Source organism: Mytilus californianus, unplaced genomic scaffold (genome assembly GCF_021869535.1).
Source record: "Mytilus californianus isolate M0D057914Y unplaced genomic scaffold, xbMytCali1.0.p SCAF_7, whole genome shotgun sequence".
In the NCBI taxonomy this organism is placed as follows: domain Eukaryota; kingdom Metazoa; phylum Mollusca; class Bivalvia; order Mytilida; family Mytilidae; genus Mytilus; species Mytilus californianus.
The window spans coordinates 106,109,088-106,132,674 of record NW_026262723.1 but is presented as its reverse complement, the minus strand read 5'-3'; the positions used below and the strand labels follow the sequence as shown (position 1 = coordinate 106,132,674).

Here is a 23,587-nt window from a genome sequence, read left to right as displayed (position 1 = left end):
TATAACGAAATTGAAATGAATTGGTAAATACCGTAAGGGATATGATAAACTGGTTACTTTTTATGTATGACTTTTATTCAGGTACCAGATCAACTATTTATATCAGAAAACGTGGCACAGGTAAACAGTGTTGTGTATTGGGCTTGACAGAACAGAACGGTAGTATGTGTGGTAAGTCAATAAATTAACAATTTGTTTTATTATTAAATGATTTAATGTTTTCATTCATTAAAAAAAACTTAACTGTGTTACAGATTAGGCATTGCCAAATTAATTTTTGTCTTGAAATTGTAGTGTTGATAATGCATTTATTGATTTGTATCATCAGACATATAATTATATACTATATATCCTGAATGTATATGTCTCTGGTTTCATCAGACATCTCAATCTTTTCCTTGTTTCATCATAAACATTTAACCAAGTTGGATTTCACTGATTTTTATCATTTTTATTTTTAAATGTGCACAAACATTTGCAACGTTTATTTTAAAATATTATAACCTAATCATATAAAGATATATTTGTTTGTTTTTAAAATATATAGTGTTGTATATATATTGTATTGCAACAATTAAAAATGACAATAGTGGCCACTCATCGTGCTAAGTATTACATACATGCATTTATGTTTCTACAGTATACAATAGGTACATAATATGTATTATACATTATATATTCTATACATAATATATATATATTATACCCATGTATATAATATCTGTACATGTTAAATTTGTTAAATGATATCTATGGATGGAGGATATAATTTCTAAAAATGTTTATGAAAGGTGTCATTTTAAACATGTTAAAAGAAAATTCATTTGCATGCTTTTTTGAACTGAATTGGTACAGTGTGTTGAGTGTTATCTATTGCATCAGAATGGACATATGATTACATATATATCTGCCAATGCACTTTCTTGGGTTTAATTTGTTATTTTGACTCAGCCTTAAGTTCAATATATGATCAAACAGTTTAAACAGTTTTATATGAATTTACAGGTGCTTGTAAACTAGCAAAACTGAGTTTTCTGCAACAGATTTACTCAATGCAGAAAAAGAGTATTAACTTCTTATTTTATTTTAATCCCAAGCATACTGGATGAAAGATTTAATGTTTTAGTTGCTATAGCCTATTTGATCTCAATTAAAGGAGTAATTCAATTACATTATGCTCCCTTTTAGAATATGAATATGCAATGTGATCATAACATATTTGTTATGTTCAATGGTAGAATTAAAGAAAAATGTCCATATCATACATTTGTTAGGTTTAGACAATTTGTGAATAAATTTAACAGAGGCAAAACAAAGATCAGCCATTGACATCAACTTCTTAAGTGGCAGCTAATATTGAAGTTGAGAATGACTGATCCATTCCAATAAGTTTTTCTTGTTTGACATGATCTGCTAAATGACGGCCATTGTTGATTATGATGGATGGCTGTTTAATGTCCAGTGGCAATTATTACATGCATATTTAGGATGAGAACAGGTTAATTTGATATACTATATCTATCAACCCTGCTTTGTACAAGATGGATATGCTAAGCCAAATATTTAATTATCTGCTTCAAACATTTTCATTCGTTTATATTCCTTTCGTGTTCCTTGTTTTTATTTTTCTGTCTAAGAAATGCACAAAATTTGTATATTTTTGTAAAATGAGATGGTGCAAAAAATGTACTTGGCAGACCTGTCTTTCTTTAAATAAGCTACTGAGCCTCCATTCTGTTTCAGAAGAGATCACCATTATTTGTTCTTTGATTACCTCTTGCAGATGATTTTCTGGTTTTATCAAAATTGAATGCTGTAAATTCAGAATTTGATGGAAGCATTATTGATTTTGAATCTTTGAAAACAGACAATAATGCAAGATTAATTAAAGAAACTCCTGCACATGCCATGGTAGATTATTGTTTGCACTATTACATTTTACATTTTATTGCTGTTTTCAATTAATTTCAAAGCTTAGATGTTTTCCTTTCTTAAAGTATATAGAATGTGCAAAAAAGTAATATATTTTTCTCAACCTACCTACCCAAATTTTCTTGGTTTGTAATTGATACATGATTTTTTGTTTGACCTTTGGTGGAAATAAGATGAAATATTAGCTATTTCCTCACAGTTGATTAGTAAGTTAACATGCCAGTTTCTTAATAGAATTTACCCAGTACCCACTCATCATCATCAATTTTTCATCATTGAGCAACTTGAATTATTGATAGGTTTCCCAAACATCTTTGAGAAATTATAATTTCTTCAAAGATTTAAAAGGAATGTGTACTTTTTTGTTGGGTTGCTGTCTCATTGAAATATACCTCACATCTTTTGTTCATATATGGCATTGTAGCATCTGTCTTTGATCAATATCAAACACCAGTTGTATATATTCAATATATTGATGATTATCCAATGAATGAACTTCATAAATTGTGGTCAGCATTTTTTAATGCATACATTTTGTAAACCAATCAGTTTGAATTGTTTTATTGGTATTAAACAGGAAGGGCAAAGGGATGAAAAAGTTTACAATAGTCACAATTATCTTATTATTGTAAATGAACTAGAAAAACAAAAGATTCACATATGACAATGTCATTTATTATTAAAGAAGTACAAAATTAAGAAAATAAAGGTTTATCTATTTTTTTACCTTCACATGTAGGTGAGTTGATAAATGACAGGTCATATTAGGAAATAAATTGAGTTAACATGTTTTCTGTATGTGACATGTACATGTATTGTCGTAAAAGGAAACACCAGCTACATATAGATAAGTGTGAACATTGCAAGTTGAATGTATTCCCTAGCTGAGCCAGAAAGGTATAAAACACACACAAATATTTTGGCATCTAGCAAACAGTGTTTTTTATAATCCCACATTTTTCAAGTTCAGATTTGCCCCCAAAAAAGAAGAAAACATCAACCCGTCCTGACTTTCAAGAGTGAAACTTTAAAATTTCTACCCTTGTATGTCTAGTCAAAGATCAAAGATAGTGGTAAACAAGCATCATCTTCTCTTGAAGAAATACCGTCATGACCATTGCTATCATAGCAACAAGGGTGTTAATTCCAACTCATTAAAAGGTAGTCCAATTAAAGGTGTAGCTACAGTGATGTAATGATAAGTTATATGTTATCTCTCCGTTAAAGGAAGTTTGTTTGTGTGGGCAGTAAACATACATGACAGCACAAATGATGTAGCATAGACATTTTATTAAAGTGATCTGGTGCATATACATGTAGTTATTTGGCCTAACAAATTCAAAAGCTGAAAACACTTAGAAATTTCAACAAGTGAATTGTCTTAAATAATGATAATCATAAGATATTTCAAAGTTTTAAAAAGCTAGTTATTACTTATTTCATGAATCAGTTTGTCTGTGTTACATATGTCTGTTAATGGTAATATCATTTGTTTTGGAATTTTTATCATTTTAAGAGTTATATAGTATAATGTTATATATTTAGCAATCTTTGCATAAACCAAACCAAGAAAAGCTAAAAGTTTCCCCTTGTTTGAAACCAGGATTTTTTTTTAAATACCAATTCTGTAAATTTGGCTGTCACCTGTCTATATAAATAAGAAGATGTGGTATGAGTGACAATGAGACAACTCTCCATCCAAGTCACGATGTATAAAAAGTAATATACTTGTTGTGATAATGGCAAAAAACAGCAATTCATAATTTAAAATAGAATATAGGACTGTTTTATCTGAAAAAAAAATACAAATTTGTTTCTATTGGCCAATTATTCCTGTATTTTAACCTTTGACTTCCATTCAAAATTTAGTTTTTTTATAAAAATTATTTTACAAACTGAACCTTAGTTCACAAGCCATTATTAATCATTTAGAATAGTTTTCTTATTAATTATTTTTCATGCAAAATTATATGTTTGGTCCTTGCTCAACATTAACTTCTTTAAAAAAAAATATTATTGGACATGTTGGATAATGTTGAATTACTATATTCAACAATCTCCTAGGTATAAATGTAAATTTTGATACTGTAGTTTTATTTTTGAGTATTAAGGGTGTTATTAGTCCATTTTATTTGTTAATTCTGATATTTGGGCTCACTTGGATGCATACAACTGCTGAGCTGGCTTTTAAGGACTTGCCTAGTTCAACCCTATTATATTTTGTCCATTTGTATTTTAAACAAGCATTTTTAGGTTATACCATATTTTTATTGTTTGATTGCAATTGCTGTCTCAGTTGAACTTTAACCCTATCTTTTTCTATTCATTCATAATACAATTATTGTATTGAAGTTGGTTAGTTATTATTCTGAGTATTGACGTAACACAATATGTCTTGACTGATTATATAATAAGAATATGTCTACCCATGATCTCCCATCACTTCTTAACAATTCTATTTAAAACAGTTATATTGTATTGTCTGTCTATTGTTCACGTAAGACTGATTTAATACCGATATATTATTATCTTTTTTCATAAAAAGGATAAACCATTGTGAGAAAATTCTGAGAAAAGTTTACCTTTTTCAAGATCTATAATTTAGATAATTGCATTTTTGGGTCAAATTTCTGTAAATTGTCTATTTAAAGTGACTTTATTACATAGCATTCTTAAAGAAAATATTTTAAAGTCAGGTAGCATGTCAGAAGTATATTACATATCATGTAGACAATAACACTAAACAGAAATGTTTTATATAACAAGTATTGTTCTGCTTTAGTAAAGTATTTAAAAATGGTAGAAGTTTACTTTGTGAAGTCCCTTCTCTATTTGTAGACACCATTCTTTGTCATATAACTTACAGTTAAAAAAAAAATTCCTAATAATAACTGAATCTTTTAATATTTATACCCCATAGACATGATAGAATGGATAGTATACTGCTTTCACCTTGCTCATTGTCTGTCCTTCAAATAATTTTGTTTCCATATTTCTCTGCTTCTGAATTGTGGTATAATTTGATAGTTGGCTTGGGTTTGCATATTTCTCTGCTTCTCAATTATGGTATAATTTGATAGTTGGCTTGGAACATTATAATGATCAGCTGTACCATATGCAGGATTTTCAGTTCTGCCTTGCACTCGCTTCCTGTTTTACAATACTTTGAATTTTTAAAATACCTACTGAGCATGGAATTATTTTGTCACATATTTCTTCGTGTACATATACTGTCATCTGTCACGATTTATAAAAAAGACAAAATCTAATAATATGTTGATACAAGTAAAGCATACAGGTATGTTTTAATCTGAGAATATTATGATATTATATTTTATCATGTTTATCATTGTGGTACATTTAAACCTCGAAAAATTCTGAGAATCTTTTTTGAAATAAAGTAAGATTACTTGATTTGGCACCATATGAATAAGATGTTTGATTAAAAAACCTTACAGAATTGTATAGTTTGTATTAATAATAATTTGGCAATTCCATTCATTTTCTAAGAACCTGAGAATGTCAAAGAAAAATACCAGCTTCCTAGAACTAGCTTAACAATTGATTTGGAAGCCTTAGTATTAAAAGTATTTGATTGTTTAGCAGGTCAGGCTTTAAATGACCTAACATTTAATCTAAACATCATGTTTCTTTAGTAAACACAAAATAATTTAAATAGAAGGAAAATACAGAGATATATTTTTAATAAAACATTTTTTTGGTGCAGATTATTAAACAGTCACATTACTTCGATTTTCACAAACTAGGGTGCTACCAGGCATTACTTACAGTGACACATAGAATTAAATGGTAATCCTTTTCCTTTCCTGGTTAAGGAATTTCTTGTACTATTTTGCTACATCATGTTTTCTGTATACTGTTTATGGTGTAATAAGAATAATAAGATTTACAGTGGTTGATAAAAGGCATGATTTCATGTTCAACTTCAACTACTAGTAGTTTTCAATTATTTTGTCTGTAACTGCAAGCATTCTTTGATATAGTATCAATAAATTTTGTATAACATTTTGTTGGTTTTTTTTTTGTAATACTGATACAATTGAATTAAGTGGTGTTTCTAATTGGATTTTTATTTTTGTCTTTAAGTTTATATTTTATCTCTTGTCCCTGATAGTTTAATACTGCCACATGTCTATGTCCCTGTCCCATTGCAGGCATCTCATCAGTGATTGTTGCTGTGAGTTTCATACTGCCACATGTTTATGTCCCTGTCCCATTGCAGGCATCTCATCAGTGATTGTTGCTGTGAGTTTAATACTGCCACATGTTTATGTCCCTGTCCCATTGCAGGAATCTCATCAGTGATTGTTTCTGTTTAACCCTGCCATTGTTTATGTACCTGTTTCATTACATGAATCTCATCAGTGATTGTTTCTGTTTAACCCTGCCATTGTTAATGTGCCTGTCCCATTGCAGGAATCTCATCAGTGATTGTTTCTGTTTAACCCTGCCGTTGTTTATGTCCCTGTCCCATTGCAGGAATCTCATCAGTGATTGTTTCTGTTTAACCCTTCCATTGTTTATGTGCCTGTCCCATTGCAGGAATCTCATCAGTGATTGTTTCTGTTTAACCCTGCTATTGTGTATGTGCCTGTTCCATTGCATGAATCTCATCAGTGATTGTTTCTGTTTAACCCTTCCATTGTTTATGTGCCTGTCCCATTGCAGGAATCTCATCAGTGATTGTTTCTGTTTAACCCTGCCATTGTTTATGTGCCTGTCCCATTGCAGGAATCTCATCAGTGATTGTTTCTGTTTAACCCTGCCATTGTATATGTGCCTGTCCCATTGCAGGAATCTCATCAGTGATTGTTTCTGTTTAACCCTGCCATTGTTTATGTGCCTGTCCCATTGCAGGAATCTCATCAGTGATTGTTTCTGTTTAACCCTGCCATTGTTTATGTGCCTGTCCCATTGCAGGAATCTCATCAGTGATTGTTTCTGTTTAACCCTTGCATTGTTTATGTGCCTGTCCCATTGCAGGAATCTCATCAGTGATTGTTTCTGTTTAACCCTGCCATTGTTTATGTGCCTGTTCCATTGCAGAAATCTCATCAGTGATTGTTTCTGTTTAACCCTGCCATTGTTTATGTGCCTGTCCCATTGCAGAAATCTCATCAGTGATTGTTTCTGTTTAACCCTGCCATTGTTTATGTGCCTGTTCCATTGCAGGAATCTCATCAGTGATTGTTTCTGTTTAACCCTGCCATTGTTTATGTGCCTGTTCCAAGTCAGGAATCTCACCAGTGATTGTTTCTGTTTAACCCTGCCATTGTTTATGTCCCTGTCCCATTGCAGGCATCTCACCATTGTTTGTTTCTGTTTAACCCTGCCATTGTTTATGTGCCTGTTCCATTGCAGGAATCTCATCAGTGATTGTTTCTGTTTAACCCTGTCATTGTTTATGTGCCTGTCCCATTGCAGGAATCTCATCAGTGATTGTTTCTGTTTAACCCTGTCATTGTTTATGTGCCTGTTCCATTGCAGGAATCTCATCAGTGATTGTTTCTGTTTAACCCTGCCATTGTTTATGTGCCTGTTCCATTGCAGGCATCTCATCAGTGATTGTTTCTGTTTAACCCTGCCGTTGTTTATGTCCCTGTCCCATTGCAGGAATCTCATCAGTGATTGTTTCTGTTTAACCCTGCCGTTGTTTATGTGCCTGTTCCATTGCAGGAATCTCATCAGTGATTGTTTCTGTTTAACCCTGCCATTGTTTATGTGCCTGTCCCATTGCAGGAATCTCATCAGTGATTGTTTCTGTTTAACCCTGCCATTGTTTATGTGCCTGTTCCATTGCAGGAATCTGTTTGTTTCTGTCTGTTCATGCTTTTTTATTGAGATTGTGGGATCTTGATGTCTTTTTTGGTTAAATCTAGTTGTCTGATTGCTGTTTCATTGACACTTTCCCTTGTTAGAAAGGCAGGGATACTACCTGTAAATGAAATGTATTAATTGATTTTTGAATTTGAACAGGAATCTTTTTTGGCATCCTAAGCTACAGATTAATTATTTGTCACTACTTTCTCCAAGTTAATGTTTAGAATATACTCTTAAAGAATGCACTGTGAGGGTATGCCACGTGACATTTTCTGATGAGAAGATAAACAGATGTGATAAATTTTCCTTATTGGTCTGACTTATTGTGAAATCCATGATGAAATAGACAAGAAGTAGAATATAAGAATTATACTAGCTAGCAGGAATAGCGTACATTTCAAAAGAAATCTGCAGGTCCCCACAACTTGGATATACATAAATAGAAAATGAAATTAATTTTTTATTCATTCATGTAGAGCCAAATCTAAAAAATCATCTAACTCCCATTTAAAATTATGTACCGGTAATAGACTGCTGTAGACTTGCAATTAATGCAATCATGCAAATATAGCATGCAAATAAAATTGTATACTATTAATATCACTGCCATATATATTCTAACCTATCAGAAGTTGACTGTTATATTTTTGGGTTTTTTCTTGATAATATTTCTGTTTTATTTGATCAAGATCATTCAGTCTCACTTATATGTTTTGTTATCTTTGCTTTTAATCTTTCATGGTACTCAGTGATAATTTGGAATATTCAAACTAATGATTAATTTAAGTATCCCCACTCCCTAGGAGGTGATTGATATAAGGAGATTAGTATTTTATTTGTTTTGCTGGAGGGTATTACTAATTTGAAATATGCAAACACAGAAATTAAAAAGACTAGTTAGATATTAATAATCTAATAGCTTTGTAACTAACACAATTTAAAATAACCGAACAGAGTATATCGAGTATATCAACGATGTACTAGTTTTTGGCTAGCTAGCTCATATGAATTTCTATAGATATGAAATAGACCCAAACTTCTATCATCTGCAGTACAATTAGTTGATCAACTAATTATTCTTAAGCAATGAATGTCAGTTTAATTTCACAAATTTTAAATTCTAATTCTGAAATTGTTTTTTTCAATACATTGCAAACTACCGGGTTCATATCATTAATTTATTTAACACTTCAATCAAGATTGTCTACTGTATTGAATTTAAATACCCAGATTGTATATGGTTCATAACTTCATAGTGGGTATTTGATTACACAACATATGTGTCTATAATTCTTTTTAATTCATTGGCTAAACATATTCAGCGAAATCTATTGTCTAATCAAACCAGGAAGTGCCATAAATAAACATTCATGTACATGTAGCATTACATATACACTTTCTATGAATTTGATAATCCAAGGAATTTCCAGAGTTTATTTCACTCCTTAAGTGAAAACCTTTGCCAATATACAATTTTTTTGAAATTTGATATTTACAGTTTTAATTCTAACAGCAAACAGCTGTAATAAAAACTGCTGAAAAAAGGATAAATTTGGAATTTTGTAAACATTTTGAAGTACTTTTGTAGTTGTTCTTCAAAATTGATTTTGCATTCAGAAGATTTCTTTAAGAATTTGGTTATTGAAATTATTATTTTCGATACAATATAAACTTGAATTGTCTTGGACTTATATTTAAAAAATCTAAAAAAAAAATAAGAGTAATTGCTGAAATGGATACAGATTTGTTCAGCAATACTGCAGGTATGAAAGTGAGAAAAGGGTTAGTTGATGTGAAATATCTTGGACATTCTAAGACAGATATATAATTTATAGGACATTCTAAAACAGAAAGTACTTTTCATTGTCTGTTCTGTAGATATTTTGAAAACCATGAAATCTTTCAGATGATGATTTTTATAATTACTGATGCACTTTCCTAAACAGATGCAGGAATTTGATCATAGTGCTACACACCGGCCTAGACCAAAAGTAATATATGATTTTTCAAAAGTAATCATAATGCAAAAAAAAACAACAAACCAGTCATTTAACATGTTGTTTTTTCTGGTAACAAACCTATAAATGGGTAGGTTTGATCAGTCAGATATTTTATTCTATATTTGTTCAAATTTTGTATTTCAAAAGACAAGTTTTACCCTCTCAAAATGGTTTTCATTTCGTAAATCATATATAATCATTAATTATAAGAATTGACAAGGAATCATAAACTTCTATTTGATCAATGATTTTTTAGTGTAAGAAAATTTATTATTTATTTTGTTGTTTTTCATTGCAGGAATATTTGCTTATTTGAATTTCCTAGTGCCAGCAAAAAGAAAGGAAATTTTAGAGATTTTGATAAATGGTTTGAAAAGATTGGAATACAGAGGCTATGATTCAGCAGGTAACTTTTTTCACCAATTTAAAACTTTTTAATGAATATTTATCTGATCTATTTATATTTCATTAGTTTTGAATATAAGTAAACTGCATGAACTTTGATGTAAACCATGATAAATACAAAAACTAACATATTAAATATTTAATATAAAACTATGTTTAATTTTTTGGGGCCCTTTATAGCTTGCTGTTCAGTGTGAGCCAATGCTCCGTGTTGAAGGCCGTACCTTGACCTATAATGGTTTACTTTTATAAATTGTAACTTGGATGGAGATTTGTCTCATTGGCACTCATACCACATCTTCCTATATCTAATTAATATATACATTTTTTTTGGTAAATATTCATAGAAACGATGCATTACATTTGTGCACAAAAATCATTATGTTTGCGCTCAGGTTTTTTACAGGTAAATACAGGTAAAAATATTTATTTAACTATTTACTAATTTCATAGGCCTAGTAGTTATGTTGGCTTTCGATTTTTCTTTACAACCACACAGATAATCAGCGTTTCAAGTTTTCTAGAATCAGACTCATGCGTATGTTCACAGTTACCATTTAGAATGGCTGTTGAATGTATAACCACACGAATAATCTGCTTCTCAAGTTTTCTAGAATCGGACACATGCATTTGTTCACAGTTACCATTTAGAATGGCTGTGGAATGTTGGTCAGTTTTTATCCTGCCTTTGCAATTCTTTACGGTGCACTAATGATCTTCCCCGAATTGTATCTGACAAACGAAACTTCATGTTTGTGCCTTGATGCAACTTTACAAACTGACTTATATTATTTACTAATTTAAAAGCGATCACTATTGGAAAAATTAGGAAACACAATAATAGATACTCCGAAATATTCTCAATTAAGTTACATGTTTTTTTTTTATATTCAATATGAAAAATATATATAATTTAAATTAACAAATATTGTTAAAGTTAATAATGTATAGTCATGTTTATTATGAAAATTAATAATTTTTAGTCATATTTATTATGAAAATTAATAATTAATAGTCGTATTTATTATGAATTACCTTTATTTTTACCTGTGTTACCTGTAAAATGAATGTGCACAAATGTAATCAAAACCTGCGCGCAAATGTAAAAATTTTCAATAACCAAATGCGAGCAAATGTAATACGCCCCATAGTAAATTCTGATTGAATATTCACTAAATTATTTTAAAAAGTTATCTTTTGATTAGAAGTTAGATAAGATTTTTTTAAGTACTGATATTTTGAAAATGTAGGGAGTCATTAGTCATTAGAGAGAACTGATTGAACAAGAAGCCATTGGTTTTATGTATCTTGATATTCATTATTAGTTTAATGAAATTGATATTTTTGGAAAGAATTTCTAAAAATAATTTTGTGTTGGAAATGTTATATTGATGCAGAAGAAATTATCCTTTTCCCAGAGTAATGATTAAAATATTTATAAATGTCCATTTGTTTCAGCTTAAATAAGATGAGGTATGATTGCCAATGAGACACCCTTCCACCAGAGACCAAATGATGTAGAAGTTATCAACTATTAGTCACCGTACAGCCTTCAATAATGAACAACACCCATATTGATAGCAAGTTATAAAAGACTGGGACATGACAAATGTAAAACAATTCAAATCATAAACAAATATGATATACAGCAACAAACCACTGAATTACAGGCTCCTCACTTCAGACAGGCACATACAAAATGTGATGAGGTTTAACATGTTTTTGGGCACCTAACCCTTTCCCTAACCTGGTACAGTGTTGTAACAGCACAACATAAGAACAAACTATAAAAATCAATTGAAAAGGCTTAACACAAAAACAACTAACAAAGTATAACTCAAATGTTGTGCCACAGTTTGAAATTAAATATTTGTAATATTTTTCTTTTTCAGGGCTTGCATTTGAGGGAAGTGAGATTGATCAAAATGACAACAAAATACAGATGGTCAAGTGTAAAGGTCGTGTGTCCATGTTAGAAGATGAAATTAAAAGTAAGTTTATAAACAAACTTATCTTGTAAATTTATTGTCAGATACACAGACTTTCCCTGGTTGAACTAAATTAATCTAAATATGATACAAAGTAATTCTAATGTTATAAACCTTATGTAATAGAAATATATGTCAACAATAGAATGAAAATTATTATAATATAGTTTTTATACGCCCGTTTACGGGACGTATTATTATGGAATACTGTTGTCCGTCTGTCCGTCCGTCCGTCTGTCCGTCCGTCCGTCGTCAACATGTTGGACAATAACTCAAAAACGCTGTAACCAATTCGCATGAAACTTCAATGAAATGTTTATATCTATTGACGTGAGCTCCCTTTCGTTTTTTGTAAATTTTAGATTTTCAGTTTCCTAGTATTGGGTTTTTTTTCAATTAAAAAAGGGGGATTTTCCAGTTTTCGGACATTAACTCAAAAATAATTTAACCAATATGCATGAAACTTTGGTGAATTGTTTATTTCTATCGACATGAGCTCCCTTTTGTTTTTTATAAATTTTAGACTATAAGTTTACAATTTATGGGGTTTTATTCATTACAAAAAGGGGATTTTCCAGTTTTTGGACAATATCCTTAAAGTGCTTAGAGCAGTTTTCATTAAACTTTGATGACTGATTTATATCTATTAAGATAACCTCCCTTTAGTTTTTTTATAAATTTCTGATATAACATTGAGAAGTTATTGAACTTTATTTGTTTATAGTCTGACAACAGATTTACTAAGTATTGAGCAACAGCACAGTGTATTGCACAAGAAGAAGAAATCTTTATTTGAATATAAATTCAATTCATATAACCAATTTCAAGTTCTTTGACTACATTTATTCAGAAACCTATAATATGTCAAGTATTTAATTACAATCCAAATTCAGACCTGTATGAAGCTTGAATATTGTGTCCATTTTTGCCCCAACTGTTCAGGGTTGGACCTCTGCGGGCGTATCCAGCTGCGCTCAGCGAAGCAGTTTATTGTCATGGTAATACAGTGTATCCCAAAATCTGTCTGACTGACAAAATGTCAGACAAAAAGTCATTCAGTCAGACAGAAATTTTCAGATTTTTGTCTCGCCTTGACGGAGTCAAAAAGCGAGACATATATATGCTGTTTCTGGCGGCGGTGTCGGCGTCAACAATGTATTAGTTTGTGATTAGGTCTAGTTCATGGTGAACCACTAGTGGTAGGTCAATGATATTTGGTATGCAGTTGTATTAGCATTGGCACATCTCATTACCAAGGAGATTATTTGGCCCCACCCCCTCAGTCAAGGTCTATTGACTTTGAAACTTTGCTTAGTTTACATGTATTAGTTTGTGATTAGGTCAGTTTATAGTTTATGGGGAACCACTAGTGGTAGGTCAATGATATTTGGTATGCAGTTGTATAAGCATTGGCATATCTCATTACCATGGAAATTATTTGGCCCCACCCCCTCAGTCAAGGTCTAATGACTTTGAAACTTTGCTTAGTTTACATGTATTAGTTTGTGATTAGGTCAGTTTATGGGGAACCACTAGTGGTAGGTCAATGATATTTGGTATGCAGTTGTATAAGCATTGGCATATCTCATTTCCATGGAGATTATTTGGCCCCGCCACCTCAGTCATGGTCTATTAACTTTAAAACTTTTTCTTAGTTTACATGTATTAGTTTGTGATAAGGTCAGTTTAAGATGAACCACTAATGTTAAGTCAATGATATTCGGTATGCAAATGTATTGGCATTTGCAAGTTTCATTTCCATGGAGATTTCATAACCCCACCCCCTAATTATGGTTGATTGACTTTGAAACTTTTACATAGTTTACAAGTTAATGTTTGTGTTTAGATTTGTTTAAAGGGAACGACTTATGAAAAGTCAATGGTATTTGGTTTGTAGTTGTATTAGCATTGGCACATCTCATTACCATGAAGACTGTTTAGCCCTGTACATTCAGTCATGGTTCATTGACTTTGAATATTTGCATAACTTACATGTTAAAGTATTGTAATTTTAATTTCAACATTTGCATTATCAAAATAACAAATAGGCTAGACATATCTCTGTGTTAACAGTTTATTTAGTTGAAAATATAGTAGAACAACATCAAATTTCTTTTTCGGTCAGACAAATCCTTAAACAGTTTGGCACAGACTGGTAATATGAAGCAACATGTTTGTGTTATTAAATCATATGGCAGGTCTCTTATGAGAAGGACACAAAGATGTTTACAGAAATTGAATTTCTTGTTTCATAGATATTTGTACTGATAACAAGTAACATGTAAATATATTGTTGTGTTCACTTATGACAAATTAAGGTGTAATGAAGAAAATTTAATCAATTTTTTTTTTATTTGCTTCTCACAGGATTAGAAAACGTCAACTATGAAAAAGAATACAAAATCCATGTGGGCATTGCTCATACACGATGGGCCACTCATGGTGAGCCTAGCTCAGTTAACAGCCATCCACAGAGATCTGACCTTGATAACGGTTAGTGTGTCCCAAGAAAAAGAAAAAGAAAATTTTATTTTATGTAAATCTTGCTTGGCCTTTCAATAATAAACATCTAACAAGTTGAAAATGAATGGTGCTTGATATTTTTTTATGTTTCTGTTATGCCCTTCAAAATTTTAGAATTGCTCAACCATTTTCTTTAAGTTATAAAATTTTTGGAATTTTACACAGATTTTAAGTCAATTTCTGCACCAATATTCTGAGTCGTTGTCCTTGAAAACTTAGCATTGTTAACCAGCCACACAGAAACAATGTTGTTACTGTTCTCAAAGTTACATAATAATGTTATATCTGTTTTTTTCTTACAGAGTTTATGGTTGTACATAATGGTATCATCACAAATTACAAAGATATTAAATCATTACTAGTAAGTAAACAGACTGTTACATTCATTTTATTTTAAAAAAATTTAGATTAGCAGTTCCAGTCACCTCCCAGCTCATTTAACATCTTACATCCTATTTGCATTAAATCTTTTAAAATTGATTCATCACCAAGATTAACTTATTTTGTATAATAAAATAATGTATTCAAATATTTATTTAAATTTGATACTTATGTATACAATTATAAATGTAAAATAAGAAGGTGTTTCCACTAAACAGAATTTTTCATTAAATGGACCAATTTGTATTAATTTCTTCAGAACAGACAACATTATTGTTTCAAAAACAAAACATTGTGAAAGTTGGTTCTAATTTTGGTTTTGACAATTAATTATTTTTAATAAGAGTATAAGAGGATGAAGTGTAATATAGGTCCATTGTTTAAAGCATTTATTTTCATTCTATATTCACTCATTAAGTAAGCATTTTCTGTAATTAAATACAATGTAGTACTCCATAGCTTACAAAAGTTACATAAATGATGAAGGTAAATCTAAAGGCACTTCATAGCTTACAAAAGTTACACAAATGATGAAGGTAAATCTAAAGGCACTTCATAGCTTACAAAAGTTACATAAATGATGAAGGTAAATCCAAAGGCACTTCATAGCTTACAAAAGTTACATAAATGATGAAGGTAAATCTAAAGGCACTCCATAGCTTACAAAAGTTACATAAATGATGAAGGTAAATCTAAAGGCACTTCATAGCTTACAAAAGTTACATAAATGATGAAGGTAAATCTAAAGGCACTCCATAGCTTACAAAAGTTACATAAATGATGAAGGTAAATCTAAAGGCACTTCATAGCTTACAAAAGTTACATAAATAATGAAGGTAAATCCAAAGGCACTTCATAGCTTACAAAAGTTACATAAATGATGAAGGTAAATCTAAAGGCACTTCATAGCTTACAAAAGTTACATAAATGATGAAGGTAAATCCAAAGGCACTTCATAGCTTACAAAAGTTACATAAATAATGAAGGTAAATCCAAAGGCACTTCATAGCTTACAAAAGTTACATAAATGATGAAGGTAAATCCAAAGGCACTTCATAGCTTACAAAAGTTACATAAATAATGAAGGTAAATCCAAAGGCACTTCATAGCTTACAAAAGTTACATAAATGATGAAGGTAAATCCAAAGGCACTTCATAGCTTACAAAAGTTACATAAATGATGAAGGTAAATCCAAAGGCATGTCATATTTATCAATTTTGTAAAGTCTTATTTTCTTTTTTTAATCCAGAATAATTGTAAATTTCAGGAAAAGAAAGGTCATAAATTTGAATCAGAAACAGACACAGAGGTCATCGCTAAAATGATAAAGCACATTTATGATAGTCATAAAGACAACAATATATCATTCAGAGAATGTGTGGAATTGACAATCCAACAGTTGGTAAGTAATCATGGAAACACCTTCATGATCATTAAAAAGAAAAAAACTATCATAAAGGGAGTGTGTGGAATTAACAATCCAAGAGTTGGTAAGTAACTATGGAAACACATCCACAATGTATGGTTATTCTTATTATATACTGCAACTCCTACAACTGTTCCAAAGGAAATATTTAGGGTAAAAACCATCATTTTTATTTTTTGCGGTCGTATATTGGTATGACGTTGGCGTCGTCTTCGTCCGAAGACACATTGGTTTTCGCACAATAACTTTAGTTTTAGTCAGTGGATCTCTATGAAATTTAATCATAAGGTTCAATACCACAAAAGGAAGGTTGGGAATGATTTTGGGGGTTATGGTACCAACAGTTACGGAATAAGGGGCCAAAAAGGGGCCAAAAATAAGCATTTTTCTAGTTTCCAGACAATAACTTGTGGAACGGTGTATGGATCTCTCTGAAATTATACCACAAGTTTCCATACCACAAAGGGATGGTTAGGATTTGTTTTGGGGGGTTATGGCTCAAACCGTTTAGGAATTAGGGGCAAAAAAGGGGGAAAAACAAGGGTGTCCTGGTTAATGGACAAATACTTTAGTACAAAACATAATTTTAAAGCAGTGTAAGGGAGGTAATTCAAATATATCATTTGAATTACCTCCCTTACACTGCTTTTAAATTATGTATAAAGTAATGGTTAAAGAACAATTAAGATAATTTTAAAGCAGTGTAAGGGAGGTAATCCAAATACAATGTTTTGATTACCTCCCTTACAGTACTTTTAAATTATGTTTAAAGAATTGCATATTTATAAAGGAAGACCAGTAAAAATATCTGCAAATGTTGCATCTTTTTTTTTTTACAAAAAAATCCATATGAAAGATTTGACACCATATTTTAAATTCTATTATAAAAGAGGGACGAAAGATACCAGAGGGACATTCAAACTCATAGATCGAAAACAAACTGACAACGCCATGAATAGAATAAAATAGATTAAGTTAGCACTATGGTAAATTTAAATGGGTAATTATGGTTGCAAACTCCATTGGGAAATTTGAATTGAGATTAAGACCATATCTTGAGAGAAAGAATTTTTTAGGGGTAAAAAGAAATTGTGGGGGTCAATTTTTTCTCATTTCAGATTTCAGAAATTAAAAAGAAAAATTCTTCAAATATTATTTTTTTTTGCAAAAAAAAAGGGTGTGTGTGTGTGGGGGGGGTTTAATATGCAACAGTATTGTGTATTGCACAAAAGCAAAAAAAAAAGGGGGGGGGGGGTAAATTTTTTATTTTTTTTTGTGGGGGGGAGGGGGTTTCAATTCGCAACAGCAAAGTGTATTGCATAAAAGCAAAAAATTGAATATAAATTCAAATCGTATAACCAATTCTTAGTTCTTTGACTACAGTTATTCTGTGTCAGAAACCTTTTATGTGTCAAATATTTAATTACAATCCAAATTCAGACCTGTATTAAGCGCGAATATTGCGTCCATTTTTGCCCCAACTGTTCAGGGTTGGACCTCTGCGGTTGTATCCAGCTGCTCTCAGGGAAGCAATTTATTTAATTTGGAGCGAACGTCATAAAAATTCTGTGAACCTGTACTTTTAATGACGTAATAAATAAAACTCTACGAACGCATTGTCAACGTCATAAATAAGGCGATATACGGTCAGTGACTGTATATGATAAATGATTATACTGTCAATGCAATTTGACTGTGCAGTATATTTATTTTGGTTGACCTCGATGTATTTAGATATGGATATTTTATTTTGTTGCATCTATCTGCCCTTTTTATACAAGAAAACACAACACTAAATTCAAAATCCTAGCATTTAAATGGCTGATCACGAACTAAAAATATAGTTATAAAAAATTTGAATTTTATACACACCTTGGAAAATCATAGAGTTTTAAATCATCTTGTGCATTACCATACTTTAATGATATCAAAATATGTTAACAGTAAAAACAAAATATTTTTCTCTAATTTCAAATTGTTAATGTTTGAATTTTACATGATATAACCCCTTTTATTAGCTCACCTGGCCCGAAGGGCCAAGTGAGCTTTTCTCATCACTTGGGGTCCGTCGTCTGTCGTCCGTTGTCGTCGTTAACTTTCAACATTTTGAACTTCTTCTAGAGAACCACTGAATGGAATGAAACCAAACATGGCATGAATGTTCCTTGTGAAGTGATGACCAAGTGTTGTTACTTTGTAGCTGATCAATCATCCAAGATGGCCGCCAGCGGGGGACTTAGTTTAACATAGGACCCTATGGGAAATACATACAAATGTCTTCTTTTAGAGAACCACTGAATGGAATGAAACCAAACATGGCATGAATGTTCCTTATGAGGTGCTGACCAAGTGTTGTTACTTTGAAGCCGATCCATAGTCCAAGATGGCTGCCAGCGGGGGACTTAGTTTAACAAAGGACCCTAAGGGAAATACATACAAATGTCTTCTTTTAGAGAACCACTGAATGGAATGAAAGCAAACATGGCATGAATGTTCCTTATGAGGTGCTGACCAAGTGTTGTTACTTTGAAGCCGATCCATTATCCAAGATGGCCGCCAGCGTGGGGAATTAGTTTAACATAGGAGCCTATGGGAAATACATACAAATGTCTTCTTAAAGAGAACCGCTGAATGGAATGAAACCAAACATGGCATGAATGTCTTATGAGATGCTGTCCAAGTGTTGTTACTTTGAAGCCGATCCATCATCCAAGATGGCCGCCAGTGGAGGACTTAGTTTAACATAGGACCCTATTGGAAATACATACAAATGTCTTCTTTTAGAGAACCACTGAATGGAATGAAACCAAACATGGCATGAATGTTCCTTATGAGGTGCTGACCAAGTGTTGTTACTGTGAAGCCGATCCATCATCCAAGATGGCAGCCAGCGGGGGACTTTGTTAAACATAGAACCTATGGGAAATACATACAAATTGCTTCTTTTAGAGAACCACTGAATTGAATGAAACCAAACATGGCATGAATGTTCCTTATGAGGTGCTGACCAAGTGTTGTTACTTTGAAGCCGATCCATAATCCAAAACGGCCGCCAGCGGGGGACTTAGTTTAACATAGGACCTATGGGAAATACATACAAATGTCTTCTTTTAGAGAACCACTGAATTGAATGAAACCAAACATGGCATGAATGTTCCTTATGAGGTGCTGACCAAGTGTTGTTACTTTGAAGCCGATCCATAGTCCAAGATGGCTGCCAGCGGGGGACTTAGTTTAACATAGGACCCTAAGGGAAATACATATAAATGTCTTCTTTTAGAGAACCACTGAATGGAATGAAACCAAACATGGCATGAATGTTCCTTATGAAGTGATGACCGAGTGTTGTTACTTTGAAGCAGATCCATCATCCAAGATGGCCGCCAGCTGGGGACAATGTTTAACAAAGGACCCTATGGACAATACATACAAATGTCTTCTTTTAGAGAACCACATACTGAATAGATTGAAACCAAACATGGCATGAATGTTCCTTATGAGGTGCTGACTAAGTGTTGTTACTTTGAAGCTATACCTTCATCCACGATGGCGGCCAGTTGGGGGGACTTCCTTTAACATAAGACCCTATGGGAAATACATGCAAATGCTTCTTCTAGAGGTGCACTGAATGGAATGAAACCAAACATGGCATAAATGTTTCTGATGAGGTGCTGATGAAGTGTTGCTACTTTGTTGCCGATTTACTGTTCAAGATGGCCACCAGGATTTTTTATTAAATTACAGGACCAATATTAAACCTCACTCATTATTAGGGTATCTGTTATGATTTTAATCTATTTTTACATGATTTCCAAAACCAAAGTAGAATCAGGTGAGCGACACAGGCTCTTGAGAGCCTCTAGTTATACTTCACGTCAAAATGCCAGATTTTGATTGGATAATACGAGGGAGATAATATACTCTATCCCATGGCTCATCGGGAGACAATTTTTTTAATGTCATCCTCTCGTGCAGACCAATCAAAAATCGATAATTTAAAGGACAATGAATTGAATTTACATCATTAAATTAAATACAATGCTCATGGTCTTCGTTTTGGCCTCAGAAGAACTTTTTCGTAGACTATCAAAATAAAAATAAATTGTCTTGCTTCCATTCTGTTGTTTTTTCTAATAACTGTTACGTTGTTATGACTTCATAGTTAAGAAGTTTCAATTTAAATTTTAACAGTAAAAGACACTAGTGATAGAACATTCAATATAATAAATTTAATGACGCATAGCTGAGAGGTTAATACAGCAGATTGGTACCCCTTGAAAAAGCATTGTCAACCTCAGCGTAGCCTCAGTTGACAATGTTTCCTCTGCTCTATCACCCTCTCAGCTATATGTTATTCATATAGTGTAAAATATTTAAAAAAAAATCATCTTTTGAAATCTCTAAAAAAAAGTTGGTTTAATGTATCTTTTTTGTATTCCACGATTTGAAGTTCCGTTTTTTATGTTTTTTGTAACATTTATGTTTTATTTCAGGAAGGAGCATTTGCTCTATGTTTGATGAGTAGACATTTCCCAGGAGAATGTGTAGCTGCAAGGTAAACTATTACACACCTGTCAATCTAATTGTAGTTTTAGTACTTACAACCCTGGTACACTTGTATTTATGTCTTTGTATCTCAGCAGCATGTTAATTATAAGACGCTTAAATGCTCCAGTGATAGAATTTTATATGAACTATTAGTTTTCTAATTAGGGCTGTTTGCCAAGGGTCTACCATATTTCAAAAAGAAGCTATCACAATATTACTTGAATGCTGATTTTGCAAGACTGTGGATTTGAGGTGACATGATATGAGAGTCTAGTCCCTAATTCACACTCCACTGACAGACTATTAGATATTTATTATAGAAGATATGTTTTAATGAAAGAAATTTACAGAAGATTAGATATTTTGATGCCTTTATTTATGATTGAAGGTCATCTAGACTCATGCAAGTAATCAACTCTACCTCTTGGACATGCTTTTTCTGTACATACCAAATCTTTTTTTATATTCAGATTTTAAAATAGTTCCACATAAACACATTTCCATACATAGTTGCTTACTTGTACTTACCTTACAATTGACAAACAAGTTTTTGTTAATAATATTCAGTAACAAATATTTACCTTGCCCTTATACTAAACAATCTCTTAATCACATAAATTAACTAATGTCAAATAAATTACATGCCTTAATAGTTTGTGTCAATATTTACTGGGTATTTTATAACCTACTTTGGCTGCAATGTCAATATCCCAGCTTTCTGTGCTATTGTGATTTACAGGCATGTTAAGATGTGGGGGAGGTTTTATGACTGCTGAAGAACATCTTGTATACCTATCTTTATTGTCTTGGATCACTTTTAAAACCCAACATTAAATACTTATATGTACATAAAGCATTTTGACATCTCTTTCTAAGATAGTAAGTTCAAAAGACAAATATGCACCAGTAGCCCACTTACTAACGTGTTATTAGAAGATATTTTGAAAGTTGTCACCTATTGAATGACCTGGTAGCTTACTTAAGACCTGTAATTGTCAACACCATTTTCATCTGATAAAAGACTCAATATAAAGGCATATATGTAAATAGCAAAGCTTTATTTGATACAAATAATTGCATGTAATTTGCACTTGTAATTAACTATGTTTAGCGATTTTTAATATAATTATTTTGTATGAGGTTTTAAGTCACCATGTGAGCAATTTTTGATTCACAAATTTTTCAAATTATGAAAATCATTTGTGCAACCTGACTAATTGCTTGATTTTATCTGTCTAATTTTCTAACTAGTTTTGTTGCACTGTTGCAAATAGCATTAATTATTAATACTGTAAATTCTGAAATTATTGCATGCATTTATTATTGTGATTTTTGAAGAATTTTGCGAGATTGATTATTTCAATTTCTCTCAATAATTTCTGAATTTACAGAAGTATATTGGTCGAAAAATAGAAATTAGTTTTAATTTGTCTTTTCAACTACACTTACTAATGAATACACTTCTGGCTGTGCTGATTGAGTAGAGTTAAGCACATCTGAACTTGTTAAGACATGAAATTTAATACATGTGTTTGGGTATGCTGAGCTCATAGGATACCCAGAAACTCTGCAGTTACTCATGCTGAGGAACTTCCATTTGGCTGTGTGAGTGTTTAATAATACACAGCCAAGTCTGTTTAGCTGTGAAAGTATTCAGTCTGTCCCATTAGGTCTGTTGACTTTGTCTATTGAAGAAATTCCTTCAACTTACGTGACCCAGTAAAAAACTCCAAAAAAACCCTAGTAATTAAAGACTTTGGTACAGAGAAAATAAATTGTGTAAGTCGAACAGTCTAACATTATATTTGCTTGTTTCTACCCTTTCTGTTTCATTTGAAAATACAGGCCTTTTGTCGTATCAAATGAAATCATTGTACTTCAATGGGTTTTCTTTACTTAAGAATTGAATGCTTCTTTTTGTAACTTCATTGGGGTGTAAAAGCCTTGATGGAAGTATATTTTGTATGAAGCGCAGAAGCGCTTCATTCTAAAAATGTGCGCACGGTCAACACTTTTACAACCCTATGAAGTTACAAAAAGAAGCATTCAATACTTATAATTACATTTTTTAGCTAGGATCATGAAAACATGATTTTTATCAAGTTTTTATTTAATTTACCTGTGCACTTTATTGTGGGATCTCGTATCATCATGAATGATAAATTTCATTGTGTAATGAAGTTGATTCAGGAATAATGCGAGATTGCAGTTAGCCAATCAGAATAACGTATTATAATGAAACATTCATCTAATGTAATTATTGTAGGATTAATCGTATGTCTTCACAAATTTTAGGAGAGGAAGTCCATTGCTTGTTGGTGTTAAAAGCCAGGCCAAACTATTAACTGACCAGATACCTGTGTTATATAGTAAAGGTAAGAATCGTTACAGGTGTCAGACAGGTGTAAAAACCGGCATAATCTGCACAATTGTATCAGTGTTGTACATAACACACACTTTTTTCCATTCTCTTCTTACTTGGTTTGAAGGTTAAAACAAGAGAGTCTGTTAGCTTATCATTATTAATTGTATTATCAATGCA

The 23,587-nt window shown here is 31.8% G+C and overlaps 1 protein-coding gene across 9 annotated transcripts in view; it reads left to right on the top strand.

The window, feature by feature from the left end:
* The first annotated feature begins 87 nt into the window (after nt 1–87).
* Nucleotides 88–23,587, top strand: part of LOC127709348 (glutamine--fructose-6-phosphate aminotransferase [isomerizing] 2-like) — a 57,359-nt gene continuing 33,859 nt past the window's right edge. For 4 of the 9 annotated variants that reach the window (XM_052214827.1, XM_052214828.1, XM_052214821.1 and 1 more), the window contains exons 1-8: nt 9,411–9,536; nt 10,072–10,179; nt 12,071–12,169; nt 14,534–14,659; nt 14,992–15,050; nt 16,339–16,473; nt 20,991–21,052; nt 23,341–23,420. In XM_052214827.1, coding sequence (XP_052070787.1) covers nt 9,506–9,536; nt 10,072–10,179; nt 12,071–12,169; nt 14,534–14,659; nt 14,992–15,050; nt 16,339–16,473; nt 20,991–21,052; nt 23,341–23,420 — 700 coding nt within the window. In that variant the 5' untranslated portion in view covers nt 9,411–9,505. Of the gene's footprint in view, nt 172–9,410; nt 9,537–10,071; nt 10,180–12,070; nt 12,170–14,533; nt 14,660–14,991; nt 15,051–16,338; nt 16,474–20,990; nt 21,053–23,340; nt 23,421–23,587 lie in introns of those variants that run through there. The other 5 variants (XM_052214826.1, XM_052214824.1, XM_052214823.1 and 2 more) reach the window with 5 other exon arrangements.